The 24,723-nt window shown below is 36.0% G+C and overlaps 1 protein-coding gene across 9 annotated transcripts in view; it reads left to right on the forward strand.

The window, feature by feature from the left end:
• Nucleotides 1-24,723, forward strand: part of nkd (naked cuticle) — a 299,338-nt gene that overhangs the window by 12,369 nt on the left and 262,246 nt on the right. For 2 of the 9 annotated variants that reach the window (XM_067787364.1, XM_067787370.1), the window contains exon 1: nt 15,027-22,910. The exons of 1 other annotated variant lie outside the window; for it this stretch is intronic. In XM_067787364.1, the coding sequence (XP_067643465.1) occupies nt 22,847-22,910 (64 nt within the window). In that variant the 5' untranslated portion in view covers nt 15,027-22,846. Of the gene's footprint in view, nt 1-15,026; nt 22,911-24,723 lie in introns of those variants that run through there. 6 more of the 9 variants (XM_067787365.1, XM_067787366.1, XM_067787367.1 and 3 more) reach the window with 6 other exon arrangements.

Here is a 24,723-nt window from a genome sequence, read left to right on the forward strand (position 1 = left end):
GCGAAGTCTTAATCGTGAAAAATAAAATACTTTAGGTCGAAGTCTGCCATAATTTTTGGTACTATTAAGTTTGAGATTTCCAACTATGTACGACATAAATGTATACATACATATGTATATTTAAGTTCGGATGTTAGTAACTCAAATGGAAAACACATAAAAACGCTATCATAAAACTAAAGGGAATCTTTACATTGATCGCGTGTTCCTTTTCAATTACCGTGCTATTATGCCTCAACAGGAATATTGAAGGACAGAGTCTAATGTCTGAAGCGGGATGAAGAGTATATGTCAATACCAGCAGCGATATTATAAGTTACCCAGCCACAGCAGCCATGACTGGCAGGCAAGAAAAAAAACAATATCTGGGATGGAAGTATTGAATGTTAACTTATATACCCTTGAAGTGTACACTATGTGCGTGAAAATGTGCTAATATATATGTATATACTTATATGTATATATGTAGACCACAGCAAGCGATCGTGTCAATTCCAAAGAAGCCGCTCCCTTTCGCAGGAACCACTTTGCTCAAACTTACAAACGCACGCTACCCTATTCCTGCACACTGGCAATACAACAACAAAACCCTATTCCTGCTTATTTGCCGTGAGGCAGCAGCGTGACGTTGCAATTCCCCTGACGTGCAGACGAGTGGGTAAGCTGGACAGTGGTTCTCAAAATATATATGTAGAGAGATGAACTCCAAACAAGACAATGGGGTTTTTGATAGCTAACTGAATAGGGCGAAAGAGAAGACTGAATTTCAAGTAAGTAAGAACTAATGTCAACGTCCACTACCACAAGACCTTAGGAAAATACACGCGTTAAGATATTCCTATTGTTACAGATGACTTAAGCCCATAAATGAAATCATTCGTGGCTGTAGGGCTTCACAGGATGAAGCCAAACTTTAGTCCGGCGAAGGATAGGTATCATTCATAATCGTCGGGCGAGTTTTTGGCGCTGCAAGGAAAACTAACACAAAGACGGGTTCCTTTTGATGAGTTTCGAAAACGAGAGGCAGACGCAGCTAAAAAAGAGTTGATGGCAATATGCGACCCTTACAAACTGAGGCGTTTCAACTCTTTGAGAAATAATATAACAGCTTCAGGTTCCGATCCACCTATTTGCTTGGTGATGCCCGGTTGTTAAAGATATAAATCACAACGGATTTTAAAACCTTCCAACGAAAAACTAGTAACCAAGTTACATGGATCCATATAGAGGCCATAGATGTAAGCTTCATCCGAGCACCGAAGCATAAAAAAGGTTATAAAAAAGTGTAAAATTCTTGGGCGATGAATTTAAATACTTAGAGATCGAGGCACTATCGCCTAGTACTAGCAAATACAGAATAACTAAACATGAATCGACTGAATGATTTCTGGACGACGGATGTTGTTTCCTAATGCTTCAACTTCGGTAAGTCCGCGGGAGGTCTGAGGATATCGAGGCCAAGTAAAACCCTACTAGTCCTAGCACGCGCTGAAGAGATCATTTCACCGCGCCATCCTTAGTAAAGTAGCTCTGCACAGATGCCAATTGAAAAGTGCTCTATAGAAATAGTCATCAGCATATCGCTAGTGCTGTTGTTTTAGCCGATAGAACAATTCCGAAGGCTAAGGGCGTATTATGAGTATGGGCACTCCTTTGTTGGATTGAATTCTGTACGCTCCGGTACTAGCACTTTGTGGCTCGAGGCAAAAAGTAAAAACCCGTTTTCGAGGTAGTCGGATTAGTACTATGTAGCTTGTACCGTGGCGTGCTGGGTTCAATGCCGCAAAGGATTGCCCACATCCGTAAAACTCTACAAACCTTTGGGGAGTATTTCGCGTTTACAATAACAATAAAAATGTATGTAGTCCGATCAGCTGTGGTTCAAGTTCTGCTATATTGGGTCTCACTTGTAAAAAAAAAAAAAAATAAAAATTAAAATGGTCAACAGAACCCAAAATTCTGCAGAGTCAACTAATTGCTAATTAACAATTGCCCACTTGAATCAAGAGAAAACATCGGTCGGCCAATCTAAAATCTACTGTTGTCCCGAACTCTCACCAGTACTCCCACATCCAGCTCTAAGGAATTACTGAACAAGTGCGACATACCACTGCCGCAAATGAGCTCTCCATGTTACTTCTCCCTTGAAAGTATGTAGGTACGCAGGTAGGTAGGTTTAAAAGTAGGTAGTGTCCAGGGCATAACAATCTGTTTTGATCGAGAATCCGCTTGTCTGTACAATTATGAGCCGTGTTGAGAAGTCGTCCCAGCGTTGCATAGTATATAAACCGAGCCTTTTTTAAGCATTGAATTCATTTCCAAAATGCGAGCTATTCGACCAACTCCGCTGATATCTACCAGAGCTGCGCGTTGTACAGTCCCAATCGACCATCTCTACAAGGTCGTCTTAATTCAGCGAATTTGTGTCTTCTCGAATTTCCTTTACTTGTTCCTTCTAGAGCCCATAAAAACGTACTGCGCCTGCGTTCTCCTTCCTGAACAGTTTGGTGTTCCCTGGAACTATTTTCTACCCCGCTGTTGTTGGTTTTTTGTTTACATTTTCGCAAAGCATTTATAAATTCTCGCTCGACTGCCGCTTGTTGCTTCGTTTCATGTTGTCACTTTTTTGTTAATCTTTCGAATGCGTGGTTTTTGTTGATGTATTTTTTTATTTTCAATACGAACACTTAACCTGCAGCGTAATTCAGGATCCACTGTTATTATTATACTGGTGCATTCTGTTGTATTCAGTTTTATTGTTGTTCATGTCATTGTTTGTATTTGAGACTGATCGCTTTTAGAAAATACATATTTTAGAGATGGGTTTTTGGAGTTTCAGGGTTCATTCGGGGTTAAGTAGGGATGATGAACTAAATAGGGGAGAAGTGTAATTTTGTTATGATCCCGATAAGGCAATGCTTGAACACGGATGGCACCTAAAAGACAGTCCTTGATGGGATATAGATTACCGGTTGTTTAGGAAACGTAAACCTGACAGTCTGGGAGTCGTAAGAAGGAAAGCATTAGTATTTAGGTAGAAGAAAGAGCTAAAAATAAGTAAACTTTCATCTCCTAATGGATAACTGAAACAAGATGCAGGATCTCAATAAAATCCTTATATAAAATGCTGTTTGAGAAACCCCGATTCGTTGTGGTAAGTATAATAAGGAGCGGTGGACTTGTCGACTGTCTGGTTTGGTCTACTTAAAATCCCTGTGAGGCTTTTATAGTCCTAATATTAACACGCGGAATTCGACCAAGTACAATATCAACGTCTCAGTTTGTCAGGACAGAACGCGATTCCTCGCCAATGGGAAGATTTTTGACATCAACAATTTATGCACTGGTAGAGGATATAGGTAGTTATGACTAAAGTGTGTGTTGCAGGTCTATACTTCATATAGATATTCAATTCGTCCATGGAATACCAGTGAGATTCTTCGAGAGCATCTGAGGATGATGAGCAAAGGTGATATCCAAGAAAAGTTTGATTTCTATCCTCTTTTTGCGGCAGAACACAACATAGTTTACCCATGAAGATGATGCTTAACAGTCATATTGTTGTTGCTGTTGTGACCGCAAAAATACTATCCTAAGGTTTATGGATACAGGCAACTCTTTCTGGATTTCAATTAGAGCCCGACAGCCGAAGCAACGTTTTTTTGACTTCTCCAACTTTGTGTCTATGAGTTGAAGTCGCTTCCAACGATAGGCATAAATTACCGCGGAAATATTTTAAGTCCTTTAACACTTTGGGATTAACACACCGCTTCTCTTCAAAGATCGTCTTCTTTTATGTCAAAATCGTGTATTTTTTTCAAAGCATTGTCGATTAGTGACTTTAGAATGTATCGGTTTTGTAATTTAAAACTCACTACCGAGCATTTCTTCTTTCTTGCTGTAGCGATTAGGAGTCCCTCTGAATGTTTTACGAGTTTAATTGATGTTGATGGTCCTTTGTCGGATATTAATTCGTTATGTTCTGCAAAATAGTACCATGACGGGTAGGTTAGGCCCACTTTGTGTTGGAGAGGCTACACATTGCGCCACTAAGCCCTTGAAAGGGTTGCGCTCCACAGTCCCTTGAACCCCAATCGAGCAGTCGTCGGCGTAGACATTCAAGGAAGTTCTCTGTGATGGTTGAAGAAGTTTAAAGGTAATGAGATTTAATCAAATGTGTGAGATAGCACTTCCCAAATTCCCCGATTTAACTGCGATTCGATACCTTATCGCGATGTGTAACTAATCGTTGAGCTAGCTCACAGTCCACATATCATGGCAGAATCATAAGGAAGTATTGGCCACGGCTAGAAATTGTCGGTTCTCGTCGAACTTCCAAGAATCATGTCTGCGCTCCTGAGAGGCAGTCGGGCACTAGTGGAAGTTAAAACGGTCCTCGATTGGCTAGTTTTTTCTGTCTAAAGAGCCGCGGGAGCTGTAAAGCGCGAACAAAGAAAGCACAAAAAGATGTCAAAAGGCTCAGAGAAGCTTAAAGAAGACTCCGGGAAATTCGTACACCGCTAAAATTTTCTTCGACTACTTGCTTTCTCTGGCGAAATTTCGTCGACCCACCCTTTTAAGAAAAATCTAGTTATTTCTGCCCACACCCAAAGTGGCCGCCAATGCTTTGTTGTTTGGCTTCCTGGCCATTTGGTCCCGCCGAGTCTGTGCTGAGCTTCTGACTCTCCTTTTTTGGTGCGTCTTCTACACAAACACATATACATACAAAAAAATAAGCAACCAAACATTACTTAGCATCGATCCCTCCTTCAAAACTGTTTCCACGGCTGCTGCTTCTGCGCATTGTCGTTTTTAGCTTTGCTGCTGCCATTTCGCCCTTTTTGCAGCTGCCAATTCGTTGTGTCTTTGTGCCGATTCCTGTTCCATTATCATTGCGTCCACCTGCTCCACAAACACCTTCACCGTCTACTTGCTTATTGTTTTTACTGATCAATTATTTTTGTATGCGTTGTGCTTGCCCTCCTTCAGTGAATGCTCGATCTCCACATCGGTATTGGCGCTGTTTCGCAGCTTCGGCATCAGCTCAAACTGTTTTCATGCTTTTGAAGCTTTTCTTGCTGTTCATGTTGTGAGGAAGCAATTTTGTTTTTCTCTGAACCCATAATTGCACGTATGCGTGCACCTTTTTCATTTAAGCAGTCAGCATCCAAGCGGTCTTTTGATATTTTCCAACCTCTGTTCCGCATCTTTCTTGCACTGCATCTTGTGGGCATATCCTATCTATTGCGTTTGTGTGTTATGAACGCAAAGCGGCTAGTCTTTGGATAATTTTGTTTCGTTTTATATTTATATTTTGGAGGTTTGGTTTCTTTGCGATAAAAAAAACGTTTCGTCGGCACTGTGATAAGCTACTTATGGAACTGGAAGTTGTGTTCGCAAAAACAAAAATTATATGGTACATACATTTTATGGAGTGATACGTGGTTGCGGGTATGAATGGGGCGGGTCTATCGACTTGAAGTGAACTCAGTGTCGGCAATACTGACAGCACTATAGATCTTCCTGAGAACTATTCTCTCGAACACTCTAAAAGCCATCTCATCTTCTCGCGACACCGCCAATGATTTCGAGCCAAACATCAGGGCAGGTATGATGAGCGACTTGTAGAGCGTGATTTTTGTTCGCGGAGAGAAGATTTTACTTTTCAATTGCTTACGCATTCCAAGGTAGCACTTGTTGGCAAGAGTTAATATCCGTTCGATTTCTAAGCTGACATTGTTTTTGCTGTTTATTCTGGTTCCCAGATAGACGAAATTCTTCACAGTCTTGATTTTATATCCACTAACAGTGACCTGGCTATGTAAGCGAGAATGACAGAATCTTTTACCGCAAGACACACTTTTTTGACTCTTTATCCATCCCAGAGAAGGCAAAACTCACGGCGCGTTTGTTAAGGCCAATAAAATCAATATCATCAGCATACGCCAGTAATTGTACTTGTGTGCTTTATTAATAGATTATGCTATCAGCGTTAAGTTCCGCTGCTAGAACTATTTTCTCTAGTATTAGGTTAAAGAAAACGCTCGAAAGGGAGACACCTTGCCTGAACCCTCGTTTGGTTTGGAATGGCTCAGAGTGATCCATCGCAATCCCTACGGATCTGGAGGTGTTGCTCAACGTTTAGCAGCTTCTTATCAGCTCTGCAGTTCAGAATAGGCAGCATACAATCCACTTCTTGTCGCGCTGTCAAAGGCTACTTTGGTGTCGACAAAAAGATGGTGAGTGCTGATTATCTTTTCGTGCGTCTTTACCAGGATCTGGCGCATCGTGAAAATCCAGTCGATAGTAGATTTACTAGGTCTGAAGCCGTATTGATAAGGTCGAATCAGTTCGTTGATTTTGGGTTTCAGTATCTGCAGAGATATTCCCATTCTCACATTGTCATGGTCGGATATCGGAATGTCTTTTCCGTAATCAGCGAATAGGATATCGAGCTTGTCTTCTCCCTCGCTAGCTGGTAGATTTACCAGTTCTGTAACTGCACTGATAATGTCCAATCAGTTCGTTGAATTTGGGATTCAGTCTATCGTACAGTCCGCTTGATGGAACCATATACGCGGTATTGAGCAGACTGATTCCGCGGTAATCGGCCCGCTTTGCCTGATCGCCTTCTCGTGGGTTGGCCAGAGCTTAATTAAATTCCAATCTGGAGGCAAGCGATCATGCGACCATAACTACAAACTTTTCGCCTCAGTGTTTGAACCGCTCGGCGGGTAGTCTGTCATTACCCGGCGTCTTGTTTTTCTTAAGCCGGGATATTGCCATTCCAACTTCGTCATAGTCATTAGCATATCGGCTTTGTATTCTCCCTCCTAGCTCTTCTTCTATGACAATTACTCATAATTTTGGAATAGTTTTTGTTTGGTTCTATGGTCATTTTTAAGATTATTTAATAATCAATTTTCGTTTTTCTCAAGTTCTGTTGAACGCGTTAAAAGTATTCCCCACATTTGTAATAAATAAAGGCATCTACACCAGTATAAAGTATGAATGTTGGAGACTTCGAGTTCAAAACTCAGCTCTCGAAAAGCGAGCTGATGAAGAAGTGAAATACAAAAACATGTTCTAGTAGCCATCGTGGTGTGCAAATATTGTCAATTTTCTCTAATATCAGTAATTAAAACAAAAATGAACACAATCAAAAAACAAGTAAGGTCGGGACTGTCTTCGGCTGTGCCGAACACTTCATCCCTTTCATGAATGGGGCTGAACAATAATCTTATCCCATTCGTAATCCCCAAATAATGCGCTGTATAAGATAAGAAATATATAGTGAACAGATGTACATTCCTAAACGATTTTTAAGATAAATATAAAACAAGTAAGGAAGGCTAAGTTCGGGTGTAACCGAACATTACATACTCGGTTGAGAGCTATGGAGACAAAGTAAGGGAAAATCACCATGTAGGAAAATGAATCTAGGGTAACCCTGGAATGTGTTTGTATGACATGTGTATCAAATGGATGGTATTAAAGTATTTTAAGGGGGCCATTGTTCTATAGGTGGACGCCATTTAGGGATATCGCCATAAAGGGGGACCAGGGCTGACTCTAGAATTTGTTTGTACGATATGGGTATCAAATGAAAGGTGTTAATGAGTATTTTAAAAGGGCGTGGGCCTTAGTTCTATAGGTGGACGCCTTTTCCAGATATCGTCATAAAGGTGGACCAGGGGTGACTCTAGAATTTGTTTGTACGATATGGGTATCAAATGAAAGGTGTTAATGAGTATTTTAAAAGGGAGTGGGCCTTAGTTCTATAGGTGGACTTCTTTTAGAGATATCGCCATAAAGGTGGACTAGGGGTGACTCTAGAATGCGTTTGTACAATATGGGTATCAGATGAAAGGGTTAATAAGTATTTTAAAAGGGAGCGAGCCTTAGTTCTATGGGTCGACGCCTTTTCGAGATATCGCCATATGGGTGGACAAGGGGTGACTCTAGAATGCGTTTGTACAATATGGGTATCAAATGAAAGGCGTTAATGAGTATTTTAAAAGGGCGTGGGGCTTAGTTCTATAGGTGGACGCCTTTTCGATATATTGCCATAAAGGTGGACCATGGGTGACTCTAGAATATGTTTGTACGATATGGGTATCAAATTAAAAGTATTAATGAGGATTTTAAAAGGGAGTGGTGGTAGTTGTATATGTGAAGGCGTTTTCCAGATATCGACCAAAATGTGGACCAGGGTGACCCAGAACATCATCTGTTGGATACCGCTAATTTATTTATATATATACGAACAGTATTCCTGCCAAGATTTCAAGGGTTTTTTAGTTCGCCCGGCAGAACTTTTTCATTTCATTCTACTTATAATGGTAGGTGTCACACCCATTTTACAAAGTTTTTTTCTAAAGTTATATTTTACGTCAATAAACCAATCCAATTACCATGTTTCATCCCTTTTGATATCGAAAAAGTGGGCGTGGTCATAGTCGGAGTTCGGCCATTTTGTATACCAATACAAAGTGAGTTCAGATAAGTACGTGAACTGAGTCTAGTAAAGATATATCGATTTTTGCTCAAGTTCTCGTGTTAACGGCCGAGCGGAAGGACAGATGGTCGACTTTGTATACAAGCTGGGCGTGGCTTCAACCGATTTCGCCCTTTTTCACAGAAATAAGTTATCGTCCCAGAATCTAAGCCCCTACCAAATTTCACAAGGATTGGTAAATTTTTGTTCGACTTATGGCATAAAAATTATCCTAAAAAAATTAAATGAAAAAGGGCGGAGCCGCTCCCACTTTGAAATTTTCTTTTATTTTTGCATTTTGTTGCACCATATCATTAGTGGAGTTTAATGTTGACATAATTTACTTCTATACTGTAAAGATATTAAAAAATTTTTGTTAAAATTTGACTTAAAAAAAAAATTTTTTTAAAGTGGGCGTGGTCGTTCTCCGATTTTGCTAATTTTTATTAAGCCTAAATATGGTAATAGGTTCCTGCCAAATTTCATCATTATATCTTCAACGACTGCCAAATTACAGCTTGCCAAAGTTTTAAATTACCTTCTTTTAAAAGTGGGCGATGCCATGCCCATTGTCCAAAATTTTACTAATTTTCTATTCTGCGTCATAAGTTCAACTCACCTACCAAGTTTCATCGCTTTATTCGTCTTTGGTAATGAATTATCGCACTTTTTCGGTTTTTCGAAATTTTCGATATCGAAAAAGTGGGCGTGGTTATAGTCCGATATTGTTCATTTTAAATAGCGATCTGAGATGAATGCTCAGGAACCTACATACCAAATATCATGAAGATACCTCAAAATTTAATCAAGTTATCTATCTCGATTCCTTTATACCTGTACAACCAACCGTTATCCAATTAAAGTTAATATACTCTGTGAGCTCTGCTCAACTGAGTATAAAATTGGCAAAAAACCCCCTTATCTGAACGATCGTTTGTATATATTATATATAGCTCCGATCGAAATGATTTTTTCAGAAAATCTTCTATGATATATTAAAATATATATCACCGAGTTTCACGTTTATACTTTCTAAATTAAGGGAGAAATGGCCAAAAATCTGTCTATCTGACCGATCAGTTGTATTGGATATAACTATATATAGATCCGATCAAAGTGATTATTTCAGGATATCTTCTATGATATATTAGAATATATATCACAGAGTTTCACGTTTATACTTTCTAAATTGCGGCACGAATGACCAAAATCGTCTTCTCTGAACGATCGGTTGTATGGGAGATATATGTTATAGTGGTCCTATCCTAGCGGAGCCGACAAATGTCTAATATAATACAAAAATACATCCTTGTGCCAAATTTCATTGAGATATCTCAAAATTTGAGGGACTAGTTTGCGTTCAAACAGACAGACGGACGGACAGGCGGACATCGCTATATCAACTCAGTTCGTCGCCCTGATCAATTCAGTATACTTAATGTTAAGTCTATCTTCTATATTTCTCAACGTTACAAACATCGGACCAAAGTTAATATACTATTTCATGTTCATGAAAGGTATAATAATTCAAGAACTTATAACACAACCCTACATAAATATAAATGTAAATATAAACATACCTAAATATAGCTATAAACAAATATACTAATCTAGGCACATATATCAAAATGTTCATGCATATACGCTCACGAAACAAAAAATAATACATACCTACAAATGTTCATATAAACAATTGATTTCCAAAATAATAACAAACCATTCAAACTTGTTTACTCTTAGCAAATGCGAACGTCGAAAAATTCGCTCGTAGCACGCATGGCACAGCCCAAAAGAGATTGAACATAAAAAAAACCGCGAAAATATATTCTCTCTCATTAAACGAATTGCTATGTAAAGTCTTTCGAAAAGTATTCCATCTTCGAATTTTCGATATAAACAAAACGTAAGTACACTAGAAACTCGTTAGAGCAAAACAACGGGGACGGCGTGCAGTGTGTATGACTACAGCACACTACGAAACGTACACTGCGAGAAACTATCCTTGAAGTGTATTTTATTAAAAGTTTTGTTTCTAAATTCATGTTTCAAAATTTGAGTGCATATTTCATAAATATTTACATGAAAAAAAAAAAAACAAATGGTTAAAGTGGCTTGAGCATACTCTAATAAAATAAAAGCAAAATTTTATTGGATACGATATGACTTAATATTTGCTGTGATTTGATATGTTTGTAGTGATTTTCTGCCTCTCAATGTTACTCAAGGTATGACAACCTAAAAACGAAAAATTACAACTCAAATAATTTTCGCATTAATATTTTGGCATGGATCTTTTCACAAAAAAAAAATATATATATATATTTTATTTCCAATGATAATCATCTTCAAATAAAGAACTATTTACAGAAGCAGTCAATATTCAAGGACATTCTGATGTTGAGCTGTGACTCATGTTGGTATAGAGTGCAATAAAAGTAGTGATATACACAAACATCGTTTCTTTTATATAATTTTTTATGATTTACAAGTTTTTTCAATTGAATACTTTTACATCATATGATGCGTTAGTGTTCATGCTGCGATTTCATTGGGTGTCATGTGATCATTTTCAGACTATGGTTCATTATTATGTTATGCGCGCTGATGCTTTCATATTAATTGACTCTTTTAAGAAATTATTTGGTTTAATAAATAGAAACAAAAAAAAAACTGGGGAAATTGATTATTTATATTTCATTTGAAGTATTCTGCTTATAATAGTGATCTCATATGATGTGATATCATAGCATGAATTTTGGAAGTACTTACATATATCATTAATATCAAATTATATGAAAGAATTTAACGATTTTCTTGTACACCTCTTATCTCGACATGATATGATATGATATGCCGTGATATGATTTGATCAAATTTGGTGTGATAAATTTTTTGTATGTGTTCTGGTAAGATTTTATAGGCTAAAAACTATTTGATATGTGTAAATATTATTCGATTTTGCTTGTTTTGAGTCAATATGACGTTACACGAAATATTTTGAAAACTGATGATGGCTTGTGTCTGATGTCAAGTGATATGATATATCTGGTACCAAATATGTATCATATGATAAAAATCTGTTCAGATAACTCAATATAATTGAATGTGACATGATATGCCTCAATGTAATTTCATGTAAGTTTATGCTTTAACAAGTTTTGGTATAACTTATTTCAATTCTATATTATTTGAGATGTATTTTTTATTGTTTTTCACGTCTGGGATCGCCTGTATGTGATTTGACTTAATGAAAAGTGATCTGCAAGCTATTCTATTTTTATGATTACATCACATTGAATAAGCTAGACTTTGTAGCTTAGGTTAATCGAAATGAAATCAGATCACCACATTAAACAAAAAGGATCATATCTATCACTATGTTTATGGCTATGGTTATGCTTAGGGGTATGGTTATGGCAACAGGTATGATTATGGTTACGGGTATGGTTTCGGTTATGTTTACGTTGATAGCTAGGTTTGGTTATAGTCAAGATTGCGGTTAAGGTTACATAGTGTGTAATAACTACACTAGTATTTATTTTAAAAATTTCAAAGATATTTCTATAATTTTTTGTTCCGTGTACCTCTTCAAACACTTACTTCACTCGGCCCTACCACGCGTTCTGTGTTGTGTTTTTACGTTTACCGACTTGCGCTTTGGAGTGCCGCCACTCAGTCATACAGGCAAATAGTCAAACCGGCAGCCAGCATGTGAGCAATACGAGCAAACTACCACCATGCTGTATGGCATGGTGATTGCCGTCGACTGTGGAATCAACAAAAATAACAAAAAACAAGTAAGGAAGTCTATGTTCGTGTGAAACCGAACATTACATACCCAGCTGTACACTTGAAATGCTGTTGTTGTTTGTTTTGTGTGCTTAATACTGTTACAAGGCTGCGCAATAATACATATACATATGGTTCTATTCTGAACTAGAAACATAGAAAATTGCTTAGTCGGTGCCACGCCCATTTTTTTAAGTTTAAAGTTTTTCCTATTTATTGTTACAAATCACTTGGGAAATGAAGTACCATTGATATAGCTCTTTTTTGAAAAGATATAGCATATTTTATTCGCCCACGACCCTTTTAAAAACCTTTTATATAAAAGTGGGCGTGGTCCTTAACCGATTTCGTTAATTTTTCTTCAAAGCATTCCTTATAAAAAAGGCAACAACTCTGCCGAATTTTGTTACGATAGGTTTAACGATTTTTGATTTTGATTTATGATTAATAATATTTGTAAAATTGATTATTTATATTTCATTTGAAGTATTCTGCTTATAATAGTGATCTCATATGATGTGATATCATAGCATGAATTTTGGAAGTACTTACATATATCATTAATATCAAATTATATGAAAGAATTTAACGATTTTCTTGTACACCTCTTATCTCGACATGATATGATATGATATGCCGTGATATGATTTGATCAAATTTGGTGTGATAAATTTTTTGTATGTGTTCTGGTAAGATTTTATAGGCTAAAAACTATTTGATATGTGTAAATATTATTCGATTTTGCTTGTTTTGAGTCAATATGACGTTACACGAAATATTTTGAAAACTGATGATGGCTTGTGTCTGATGTCAAGTGATATGATATATCTGGTACCAAATATGTATCATATGATAAAAATCTGTTCAGATAACTCAATATAATTGAATGTGACATGATATGCCTCAATGTAATTTCATGTAAGTTTATGCTTTAACAAGTTTTGGTATAACTTATTTCAATTCTATATTATTTGAGATGTATTTTTTATTGTTTTTCACGTCTGGGATCGCCTGTATGTGATTTGACTTAATGAAAAGTGATCTGCAAGCTATTCTATTTTTATGATTACATCACATTGAATAAGCTAGACTTTGTAGCTTAGGTTAATCGAAATGAAATCAGATCACCACATTAAACAAAAAGGATCATATCTATCACTATGTTTATGGCTATGGTTATGCTTAGGGGTATGGTTATGGCAACAGGTATGATTATGGTTACGGGTATGGTTTCGGTTATGTTTACGTTGATAGCTAGGTTTGGTTATAGTCAAGGTTGCGGTTAAGGTTACATAGTGTGTAATAACTACACTAGTATTTATTTTAAAAATTTCAAAGATATTTCTATAATTTTTTGTTCCGTGTACCTCTTCAAACACTTACTTCACTCGGCCCTACCACGCGTTCTGTGTTGTGTTTTTACGTTTACCGACTTGCGCTTTGGAGTGCCGCCACTCAGTCATACAGGCAAATAGTCAAACCGGCAGCCAGCATGTGAGCAATACGAGCAAACTACCACCATGCTGTATGGCATGGTGATTGCCGTCGACTGTGGAATCAACAAAAATAACAAAAAACAAGTAAGGAAGTCTATGTTCGTGTGAAACCGAACATTACATACCCAGCTGTACACTTGAAATGCTGTTGTTGTTTGTTTTGTGTGCTTAATACTGTTACAAGGCTGCGCAATAATACATATACATATGGTTCTATTCTGAACTAGAAACATAGAAAATTGCTTAGTCGGTGCCACGCCCATTTTTTTAAGTTTAAAGTTTTTCCTATTTATTGTTACAAATCACTTGGGAAATGAAGTACCATTGATATAGCTCTTTTTTGCAAAGATATAGCATATTTTATTCGCCCACGACCCTTTTAAAAACCTTTTATATAAAAGTGGGCGTGGTCCTTAACCGATTTCGTTAATTTTTCTTCAAAGCATTCCTTATAAAAAAGGCAACAACTCTGCCGAATTTTGTTACGATAGGTTTAACGATTTTTGATTTTGATTTATGATTAATAATATTTGTAAAATTGATTTTATCACAAGTGGGCGGTGCCACGCCTATTTAAATTTTTTTTTTTAATTTTTATCAAGAGTCTCAATATCAGTCCACACGTCAAATTTCAACATTCTAGGTGTATTATTTTCTAAATAATCAGGTTTTTTGTGTTTTCAAAAATGTTATATATATAAAAAAAGTGGGCGTGGTTATCATCCGATTTGGCTCATTTTCAATATCAATCTATTCTGGGCGCATATAAGCTCTTGTACCAAATTTGGTGAAGATATCTCAATATTTACTCAAGTTATCGTGTTAACGGACAGGCGGACGGACATGGCTCAATCAATTTTGATATATGGAAGTCTATATCTATCTCGATTCCTTTATACCTGTACAACCCAACCGTTATCCAATCAAAGTTATAATACCCTGTGTACAAGTACAGCTGGGTATAAAAAGCAAAAACAAAAAGAACAAAAGAAACGACTTGTACTGAAGTTGAAAATGATGACGATTACAACAACAAAGTCGACGTTGACTTCAACGTTTACGGCAACGACGAAGTCAACGTTTGTTTTAGTAGTAAAATACTAACAAAAAACGAATACATCATTTATAACGTAAACGTAAGCGTAAAGTATGGCAGAGTAGAGGCAATTTTATATGTATGTAGTATTTTTGCGGCAATACGATGGTGTCAATTTAGTTAGCATAGTCAGTCAGTGGTCGTATGTTGAGAGCGAATGTTGTAAATTTTCTAATTAACGGCGGTAGTGTTTGAAAACAAATGTGTTTTTTTCGAAAAAACTCTTCTAATTACGGTGTAAACAAACTGAATTTTTAAATAAACGGAATACGTATGCGAAATAATTTAAAAGCAATGTGAGTTCGTATGATAGAGGAGTAGCGGATGTCGTACTAAGTTCGAGTGATATAATAACTAAATTGTGGATATTTAATAAGAAAATTTAAATTTTGTAAATACTTATATAAGTAAGTTTTTGCGGCTTTAGAGAAAGGTGATTGGAAAGTGCATTCAAGCCAGAAAACAGCAAAAGTTGACCTTAAATTAAAATCTAAATGTTAAAATATAGCGAAATTTATTATCAGAACATAAGAAAATTAAAACATTTCCGTAAAAGTAATACAAATCAAAACAAGTAAAGGTGTCTAAGTTCGGGTGTAACCGAACATTATATACTCAGCGTGAGCTTCAATTGTGCATTTCATTACAGATAAATTACTTTTCTACATAACACGTGGCACCGCCTTTTAAGAAAAATGTCGCCCCTTACAATAAAACTTGATAAGTGAAATATAATTGATTCAAAACTATTTTTTGATAAGATATAGCTTATTATTCTAGTCTACGACACTTTTAAACTTGTTTAATCTTGTTTTATATCCTTTAATTTTTCTTCGAGTTATGGCTACCGAAACATAGAAAATTGCTTGGTCACAAAAGGGGCGATGCCACGCCCATTTTAAGTTTTTCCTATTTGTTGTTATAAATCCACTTGGGAAATGAAATACCATTGATATAAAGCTCTTTTTTGCAAAGCTTTATCTTATTTTATTCGTCCACGACTCTTTTAAAAATCTTTCATATACAAGTGAGCGTGGTCCTTAGCCGATTTCGTTAATTTTTCTTCAAAGCATACCTTATAGTAAAGGCAATCTCTCCGCCGAATTTTGTTACGATAGGTTTAACGGTTTTTGATTTATACTATAAAAAATTATTTATGTATTAAGTTTAATTTAAATTAAGTAAAATATTAAAATTGATATTTGTACAAATTAACAAAAATAACTGCGCTTTTGGCTGAGGAAACTGACCACATGGTCTCACTGCAAACATACTGAAATTCCCGACAGATTCTGCATACCAGAATGGACAGATTTCTGCAAACCACATACCAACTTTAACAAGGGATACAAGATATTAATCCCTGAGAGGGAACAGTGGGTGAATGACCCTGATTGGCCCACTAACAGCATTCAGATATACACAGATGGATCTAAACTGGATAACAGGGTCGGAGGGGGTGTCTGTTCAGAACGATTGGAGATACAAAGATCGCTTCGCCTTCCGGATCACTGTGGCGTATTTCAGGCTGAGCTTGCGGTCATACATAACGCTGTGGACTGCAAGCTCAAGATAAAGGAGGCTCTACTGATGAAAGCGAGAGTCAGGTGGAAGCATCATGATAGATGCCACACGGCAAAACTCACATGGCCGGAATGGAATGAGAAGAGATCGCGAGAGCTTCTCACCCTCCATAAGAGGGATCTTTCCTTAGTTGTAGGTCTTCTCAAGAGTCATGTTTGTATTGGACCGCATGCGGAAAGGATTGGACCTCCATTTAATGATTATTCTAGAAGCTGCGGCAACAAAGAAGAGCCCGAAACTGTTAGGCATCTATTCTGTGAATGTCCAGCGCTCGGTAGAAGAAGGCAACGTTTTATGGGCAAGATTTTTCTCGTAGATCTGACTGATATAGCTACATATACACGACGCTTAGTTAGCTTCATAAACTCAACAAAGTGGTTTGATTAGGAGAGTCGGAACAAATCCGTGTGGTTTCACAATGGGCCTATAAGGCCTAAGTGTGCCGCTCCAATGTGGACGGCAGCCACTTGAACCTAACCTAACCTAACCTAACTGCGCTTTTCTTTTTACGAGTAAAAATTTTAAAAGTACATAAACCATTTTATATTTAATTTTTGTATTTTTTTTAACTAATAAAATTGCGAGTTTTTATACATATGACAAAGTTTTTTTGTTATTTTTTATCATGAAAAAAAAAATTTTATATTGAGAAAAAAAATTATTATTATTATTTTTTTTTTAATAAGCAGCGCATGACTTACATAAGAAAGTGTTAAAGTTTGCAAAAACCCATCTGCACTTTTTTCAGCATTTTTCTGAATTTTACAAATTTTAAATATGTATTTACCCAAAAGCCAACCAACAATGAATGTTTTCCTTTGTTACTCCAAAACGCTGCATTTTTTTCTCAAACATCTCAAACAAATTTCCGGATGTAATTTCCATAACCATTGAATTTCCTGGCTGTGTCAGACAGTTTGATTTTTGTTACCGACAGTTTGTAGCCAACATTGAATAGAAGGCAAGCAAAAGCAATATTAAGAAAGAAAACAAAAAATGCAAACAAAAAATATGAAAAATAAGCAAATAAGTGGTGAAAATCGTGTGCGTGTTAATATAGGAAAACAACGACAACAATAAGCAAAAAATTACAAAAACAATTTTTTGTTGTTATATCGGCCTACTGCTTTGTAAGATCGCGGGTTTGAATCGAGCACAAGGCCTAACTATAATTATTTTTTTATCATTATTGTTGTTATGATACTTGTTTCTTTTAATTGAAAATTTTTTTAATTAGAAAGAAGAAAGAAAATTTTTTTTTTAGACAACTGCCAAAGCTCGTTGTAAAGATCCATTACGGGAACTGCCAAATTCCTTCATCGGCAACGTTTAGGCGCCGCTGCTATAACCATTCAGTTAGCACAGCGGTTGTTTGTTTGTCTTCATTATTTCTACTTCTATTCTGGTTCTTGCCAATGGATATTCACAGCACTGCGACATCTGTTGCAGAAAATTACAAAAAGTTTGAAACCCGAAGCACTGTAAATTGCTTTAGTAAAGTTTCTGGTTTTTGAAAAAAAAAATCTAATTTAAATAAATCGCGATAAACCGAAAATTACCAAAAGTAAAATTTTGTTGATTTGCAAAGAATCTAAGCAAGCAATTGCACAGAGAAAGTGTAAAAATATAAAAAATAAAAAAAAATTGATGGTAAAAATTCAATCAAAAGCAGCTAAAATCAGCAAAAGTGCCAAGAAAGAGAAAAAGATTTAAGTGACACAGTAAAAAATATTTGGTAGAACAAAATGGAAAAATACTACCTACGTTTTATGCAGTAAAACCCGTCGATAAACGAAAAGTGCATGCTGTGACTGAAAATTGTATACACAAACACATATATACATGTTAGTAATATGTATGTTTGACTGTATGTGCAAACATTTTGACTTGCGGCCGCTTTAGGTACTCGTGCGTGATGTATGGTTTAACTACCAAACTGTCATCAAAGTAGCTACGCTACCTGGCGTTGCCGATAAGAATATACATACTTATGTATGTATGGATGCATGCTCACATATACATATATGCATGTGCAATAAAAGGGCATCGAAAATGTATACACAAATACAGGATTCAGGGGAGTGGAGAGTTGTAAAAATGAAGTTGTATAATTTGTTAGTGTTTGAAGTAAAATTGAGCAGACCAGAAATTACAATGATCAGCAGAATAAAAAGTGAATTATTTCTAGTGTTTGCAGTAAAGTAATAGTGTTGAAAAAAAAAAAACTAAAATGGCGAAAAAATTATGCAACAACTATTAAACAAAAAAATGAAATAGTTACAAAATGAATAGTTACAGAGCCCCAACAGAAACAAATTCTAGCAATTAAAAAATTTTATAATTTTAAATTTACAAACTACGAAAATCATTAAAAAAATTTATTAATTATTTTAAAAATTTTTTAGCTTTTCAATTTCAAATATTCCAAAAATTAAAATTATTAATTAAAATTTATTCATGAAAACTATAAAAACAGAAATAAGAACGAAAAATCACATAGAAAAAGGAAAAATTTCTAAATATCAAATAAATTAATAAAACACTTAAAAAACTTTACAATTCAAAATTTCTAAAAACTATTTTCGAAAAAAAAAAAACTTACTTACTTACTTAATTGGCGCTTAACCGTCTAAACGGTTATGGCCGTCCAACAAGGCGCGCCAGTCGCTCCTTCGCTCCGCCAACCGGCGCCAATTGGTCACACCAAGGGAGTTTAAATCGTTTTCCACCTGGTCCTTCCAACGGAGTGGGGGCCGCCCTCTACCTCTGCTTCCATAGGCGGGTTCCGATAGAAACACTTTCTTGGCCGGAGCATCATCTTTCATTCGCATAACATGGCCTAGCCAGCGCAGCCGCTGCGTTTTAATTCGCTGGACTATGTTGATGTCTGCGTAAAGCTCGTAAAGCTCATCATTAAATCTTCTTCGGTACTCGCCATCGCCAACGCGTAGAGGTCCATAAATCTTTCGAAGAACTTTTCTCTCGAACACTCCCAAAGCCGCTTCATCTGCTGTTGTCATGGTCCATGCTTCTGCCCCATATAGCAGGACGGGTACGATAAGTGACTTGTAGAGTATGATTTTCGTTCGCCGAGAGAGGACTTTACTTTTCAATTGCCTACCTAGTCCAAAGTAGCATTTATTGGCAAGATTGATTCTTCGCTGGATTTCAGTGCTGATGTTGTTGCTAGTGTTGATGCTGGTTCCCAAAAAAAAAAACAGAATTGACAAAAAAAAAAAAAAAAAAAATTGCGAAAACTAAAAAAACCGAGGTTTAAAAAAAAATTCCCAAACAATTGGCACATTTTTTTCGTTGCTCTTTTTTAAGTAAAACCAATGTATGTATTTAAACTAAAATTTTCTGAGATAAACCTAAATAAAAATAAATAAATTAAAAATTATAACATCTAACAACAAAAATTTTAAGGTCAAAAAAACTTAAATAGAAAACATAAAAAAGTATCTTATTGTTTTCCAAACCAAGAAATATTGGAATAAAAAAACAAATTATATATGTACAAAAAATATTTTTTCAGCTTTTTGAAACACAAAAAAATAATAAAAAATTACATTTATAATCCTTAACAAACAATAAATATTATTGAAATAAAGAAACTTATTAAAAAATAAAAAATTATCGCATAAAAAGCTTATTGCAATACATAACACAAAAACTTAATTTGAAAATTAAAAAAAAAAACAAAAAATTATAACATTTATATAATATGCAATAAATAAAAAATATTTGAAAAAAAAAATTAATAATAATCGAATAAAAATAAAAATGTATGACAAAAATTTATAAAAAAGGTTATTGAAATAAACACAAAAAATAGCAATTATAACATTTATAGCTGCTCCCTATACAACCTTCACCCCAGTCATTCCACCGAGAGAGGAGTGGAGAAGAGGAATTATCTGGGCCATGGGACCGGTTAAATTGTTCACGGATGGGTCGAAGCTGGACGGAAAGGTTGGTGGGGGTCTTTTGTCAAGAGCTAAATGTAAGCCGGAAGTTTAAGTTGGCTGATCACTGCAGTGCATTCCAAGCGGAAGTTGCTGCGATTAAGGATGCGGTGGATGGAATGCTGTACAGTGCTACTACGGTTAGGGAACTTAACATCTACTCTGATAGCCAAGCAGATATCAAGGTCTTGAGCTCAACTACAGTGCGATCGAGGGTGGTCTGGGAGTGGTTGATCTCGCTTGCTATTGCATCGAATTATTTTACAATTAAGATTATCTGGGTCCCCGGCCATAGTGATATCCCGGTTAACTGTCTTAGCCCGCATCGGTCTAACTTAACCGGATGAACATGGCTGTAGGGATTTCGGGATCCCGCTGGCCACCTCGCTCCCGCTGGCCAACCTCCTCCCGCTGGCAGGGCCTCGAGTCAGCTCAGCAAACGTTGGGCGGACACCACGTCTTGCAGGGTAGCAAGATCTTTCTGGCCGAAAGTGGATGGCAGGAGGTCTGCTGAAATAATTGGGTTCACTAAGGCTCACCTATCAATGGTCATTGGGGTTTTGAAAGGGCACTGTCCCATGGGTATCCAAGCGGTACGTCTCCATATACTGGAAACTCTATCCTGCTGCAGCTGTATGGAGGATGATGAGGTGGAATCACCAAATCACTTTAACGGACCTTCGTGTTGTCGAAGTGAGCTATCCTTATCGGGGCAGCTACTACCTAACCTAACCTAACCTAACCTAACCTAACCTAACATTTATAGCACAACAAAAATTATCATATAAAAAATTATATAATAAAAATAAAAACATTTTACAAAAAGTTATAAAAAAGCTTACTGATATATAAAGAACACAAATCGATTTAAAAACAAGTAAGAAAGTCTAAGTTCGGGTGAAACCGAACATTACGTACCCAGCTGTGCACTTGAAACGCTGTTGTTGTTTGCTTTATTGGTTAATAGTGTTAAAGGCTGCGCAAGGCTTTGGCGAGTGACTTTCAGGCGATTTCGATCGTATCCAGAGCAAACAGTTGTAGCTATAAAAAAATATACATGCGAAATTTCGTTCGGATTGAGAGGTTTTTGTGCGCCCCATAGCATTAAAAGTGTTTTGGAAAGAGTAACACAAAAAGGGGCGGTTCACGTCCATTTTCAAAATTTGTTTAAGTTTTGTTCTTAGCTCAACCATACCACCACTGAAGTAGAATATCAGTCTAATGTAGTTAAATACCATAGAGTTATTGCGAACTTTGTTAAAGTAAGACCTTTAGGAGAAGTGGGCGTGGTCTTAAAACGATTTTGATTATCTTCACTCACTCTATATAATTTGGCAAGGAGAAGGTTTCCAGCAAATTTTGATGTAATAACTTTAAAAGCTTTTGATTTACGGCTTGCTAAACTTCCAAATTTTCTTCTTCTAAATGTGGGTGCTGTCACGCCCATATTCCAAAATTTTCTGGAATTTATGTTATTCATCATAAAAGCAATTCATCTACTAAATTTAATTAACTTGGCGGTATTCGTTTTCGAATTATCTAATTTTTTCCATTTTTCTAACTTTTCGATATCGAAAAAGTGGGCGTGATTATCATCCGATTTCGCTCATTTCCAATGCCAATATATTCTGGGTTCAGATAATTCCGTATACCGAATTTGGTGAAGATATCTCAATATTTGCTCAAGTTATCGCGGTAACGGACGGACAGACGGACGGACGCACATGGCTTAGTCAAATTTGTTTCATATGGATATGATGATTTTGATATACATATGGAAGTCTATATCTATTTCGATTCCTGTATAACTGTACAACCAACCGTTATCCAATCAAAATTATAACGCTTTGTGTACAAGTACAGCTCGGTATACAAAATTATAACATTTATGACAAAATAGAAATAGTACAAGAAAAAAGAAATTTATGAAAATTAAAAAAAAACTATTTTTCTAATATAAAAATTTTCCTTTTATGCCAAATACTATTATCTACTTCTTTACTCAATAACAAATCCTTCGCATCTTCCTTCATCTAATTCGTATCCAATTCGATTCACGTGAAAATTTGTGTTGTGTAGTCGTAAATCACGCAAACCAATTGTGGAAGAAGATACGCGCTACTTCTTCTGCTAAGTGCAAAAAGCATTATTGTATAAGAAAAAACAACAAATAAGCAAGAAATTGTGAAGCAACAAAAAAATGCCAACAAATTCTTAAATAACAAAGGCAAAGAAACAGCCAAACAAAATAAAAATAAAACAAAAGTGCAACGAGCATCCTTACACCAATTTTCTCTAATTGTTAAATAAAATAGCAGCAATAATAAGAACAAAAATCGTATCATCCAATAGCAATAATAGTAATATAGCGTCCTCCGCATTTCCTTGGCGTCACGTCGTGCACGTTTACGCTGCCAAAATGGCGGGTAATATTGTCAAATGGTGGAAACATAAAATACTTGGCGGCTATAAACAATTTTCAGGTAAAGTGCAAATTTTTTTTTTACTTTTTTAGTATAAATTTATGTATACGAGCCGGACCCATGCGCATCCTGCGCAACCAATAAAAAAGTCTCTTATCAAATAACAACAGAAATCAGCTGTTCTATCAATCAATTAAAATTTAAAGCTTGCGCTGCTATCGAGCGTATGGTAGCAACTGTCGGTAATACAGTGCAACTATTCACAAAAGTGCCACAGTACAAATAGATTTCTTTGGGTGCTCACAATCGTTTATTTTCAACAAACTATTTTAATAAAATATAGCTAAATGAAGGCATTACGACCAAAATTGCCCAAAGCTTGATAAATCCCGAATCTCCATCTTTACAACCAAAACTTTGTTTATACTGTAACGTATTTAGGGAAACTCCACTTATTTGCAACCTTCTACTAACGTTCGTATCGCTTAACTGTTGAATAAATAACTCCAATATTCAAAATGCAAAATGGTCTTTATTAGACTACTTTGAAAATACTTCGCAACTGATAGCGTGCTTAAATCAAACTGATCGCTGCCTGCTCATCTTTCGCTCCTTTTATACTCTCTGCTGTCTTCTGCTAGAATTTTCTACTTGGTTACCAGCTATACGCATCGCGTGTGTATCTGTAGTTTATAGCCTCTCGCATAGCCATATGCGAGTGGTTTTGTGAGTAATGTTGATTGCATACTTTTGTGAGTATCTCAGATATATGCATGTGTTTGCGCGTATCTCTCCGCTGCTTGTATGTACATATGTGTAGACATAATGATTGATTTGTTTATGTACATGCAAGTGACTGCTTAGTATCGGCTTAGAGATGATAGTATCCCTTAATGTTGCTAATATTCGTCACAATACATTTGGATTCCAAATAAAAGCGAAAAAGGGACCCGTACATAAAAACAGCAACTAGAAATAATATATATGATATTTAAAGTAATGTGCAGGTAACAGATTCGATACATGGTACATTCGTGTGAAGGAAGTCATTCAGCTCTTTTTCGCTTTAACATCGAGGTAGCTATCAGTCCAGTAGGTTAGTGCAAAACAGCGATTAGAACCCTTTCTTATGTATCGACGGGACACTTACTGCTTTCGAGTTCAAGTGTCTCAAAAAATCACAAAATAGCGCTGTTTGAGCTAAAACGAATGCGAAAGGTGGATTATTTCTCTCTAATTGACCATATCTGTTCCCTACAAAGACAAAAAAAAACTTAAAGATCAAGTACCCGATCTATGTTTTTCTCCACTATTTTTTGTGTTCATTTCATTTATAATTCAAATTTCTTCCCTCTTTTTTAGTTGTTTTAATACATTGTGAATAGTACTTTATCTTTAGCCTTACAATATGCATAGCAACCTATTCTAATGATACTATTGATTGTTTTTGGTCTAAAAAATCATTGCTTGTTTTGTTGTAAGTATGTATATCTGTTGTATTTGTTTTTGTAGTACAAGATTTTATCGAGATCTCGCACAACATCGACAGAACCGATATTGACAGTGGCAACAGCGATGGTGGCGGCGGTTTTTGCCTTATTAGTAGGCTGTCGTTCGTTGATTCACTGCCACCACTTCATCTATTTTTATTTTATAGACCACGATTTGTTTTTGTATGAAACGGGAAGACAAAAACAAAAGATAGAAGTAGGAACAAAAAGATATCTTACGTATACATAGGTATAAATGAGTATACATTTAAGACCTATAGCTTCAGTACCCGCCAGAAAAATTAGTCTTACATAAAACCGATAAGTAAACCATCTAGGAGATGAGGCCAACATTTTATAGAGTACATCGCGTATAAGCAATG

This window comes from Eurosta solidaginis, chromosome 5, assembly GCF_040869045.1.
Source record: "Eurosta solidaginis isolate ZX-2024a chromosome 5, ASM4086904v1, whole genome shotgun sequence".
Classification (NCBI taxonomy): Eukaryota; Metazoa; Arthropoda; class Insecta; order Diptera; family Tephritidae; genus Eurosta; species Eurosta solidaginis.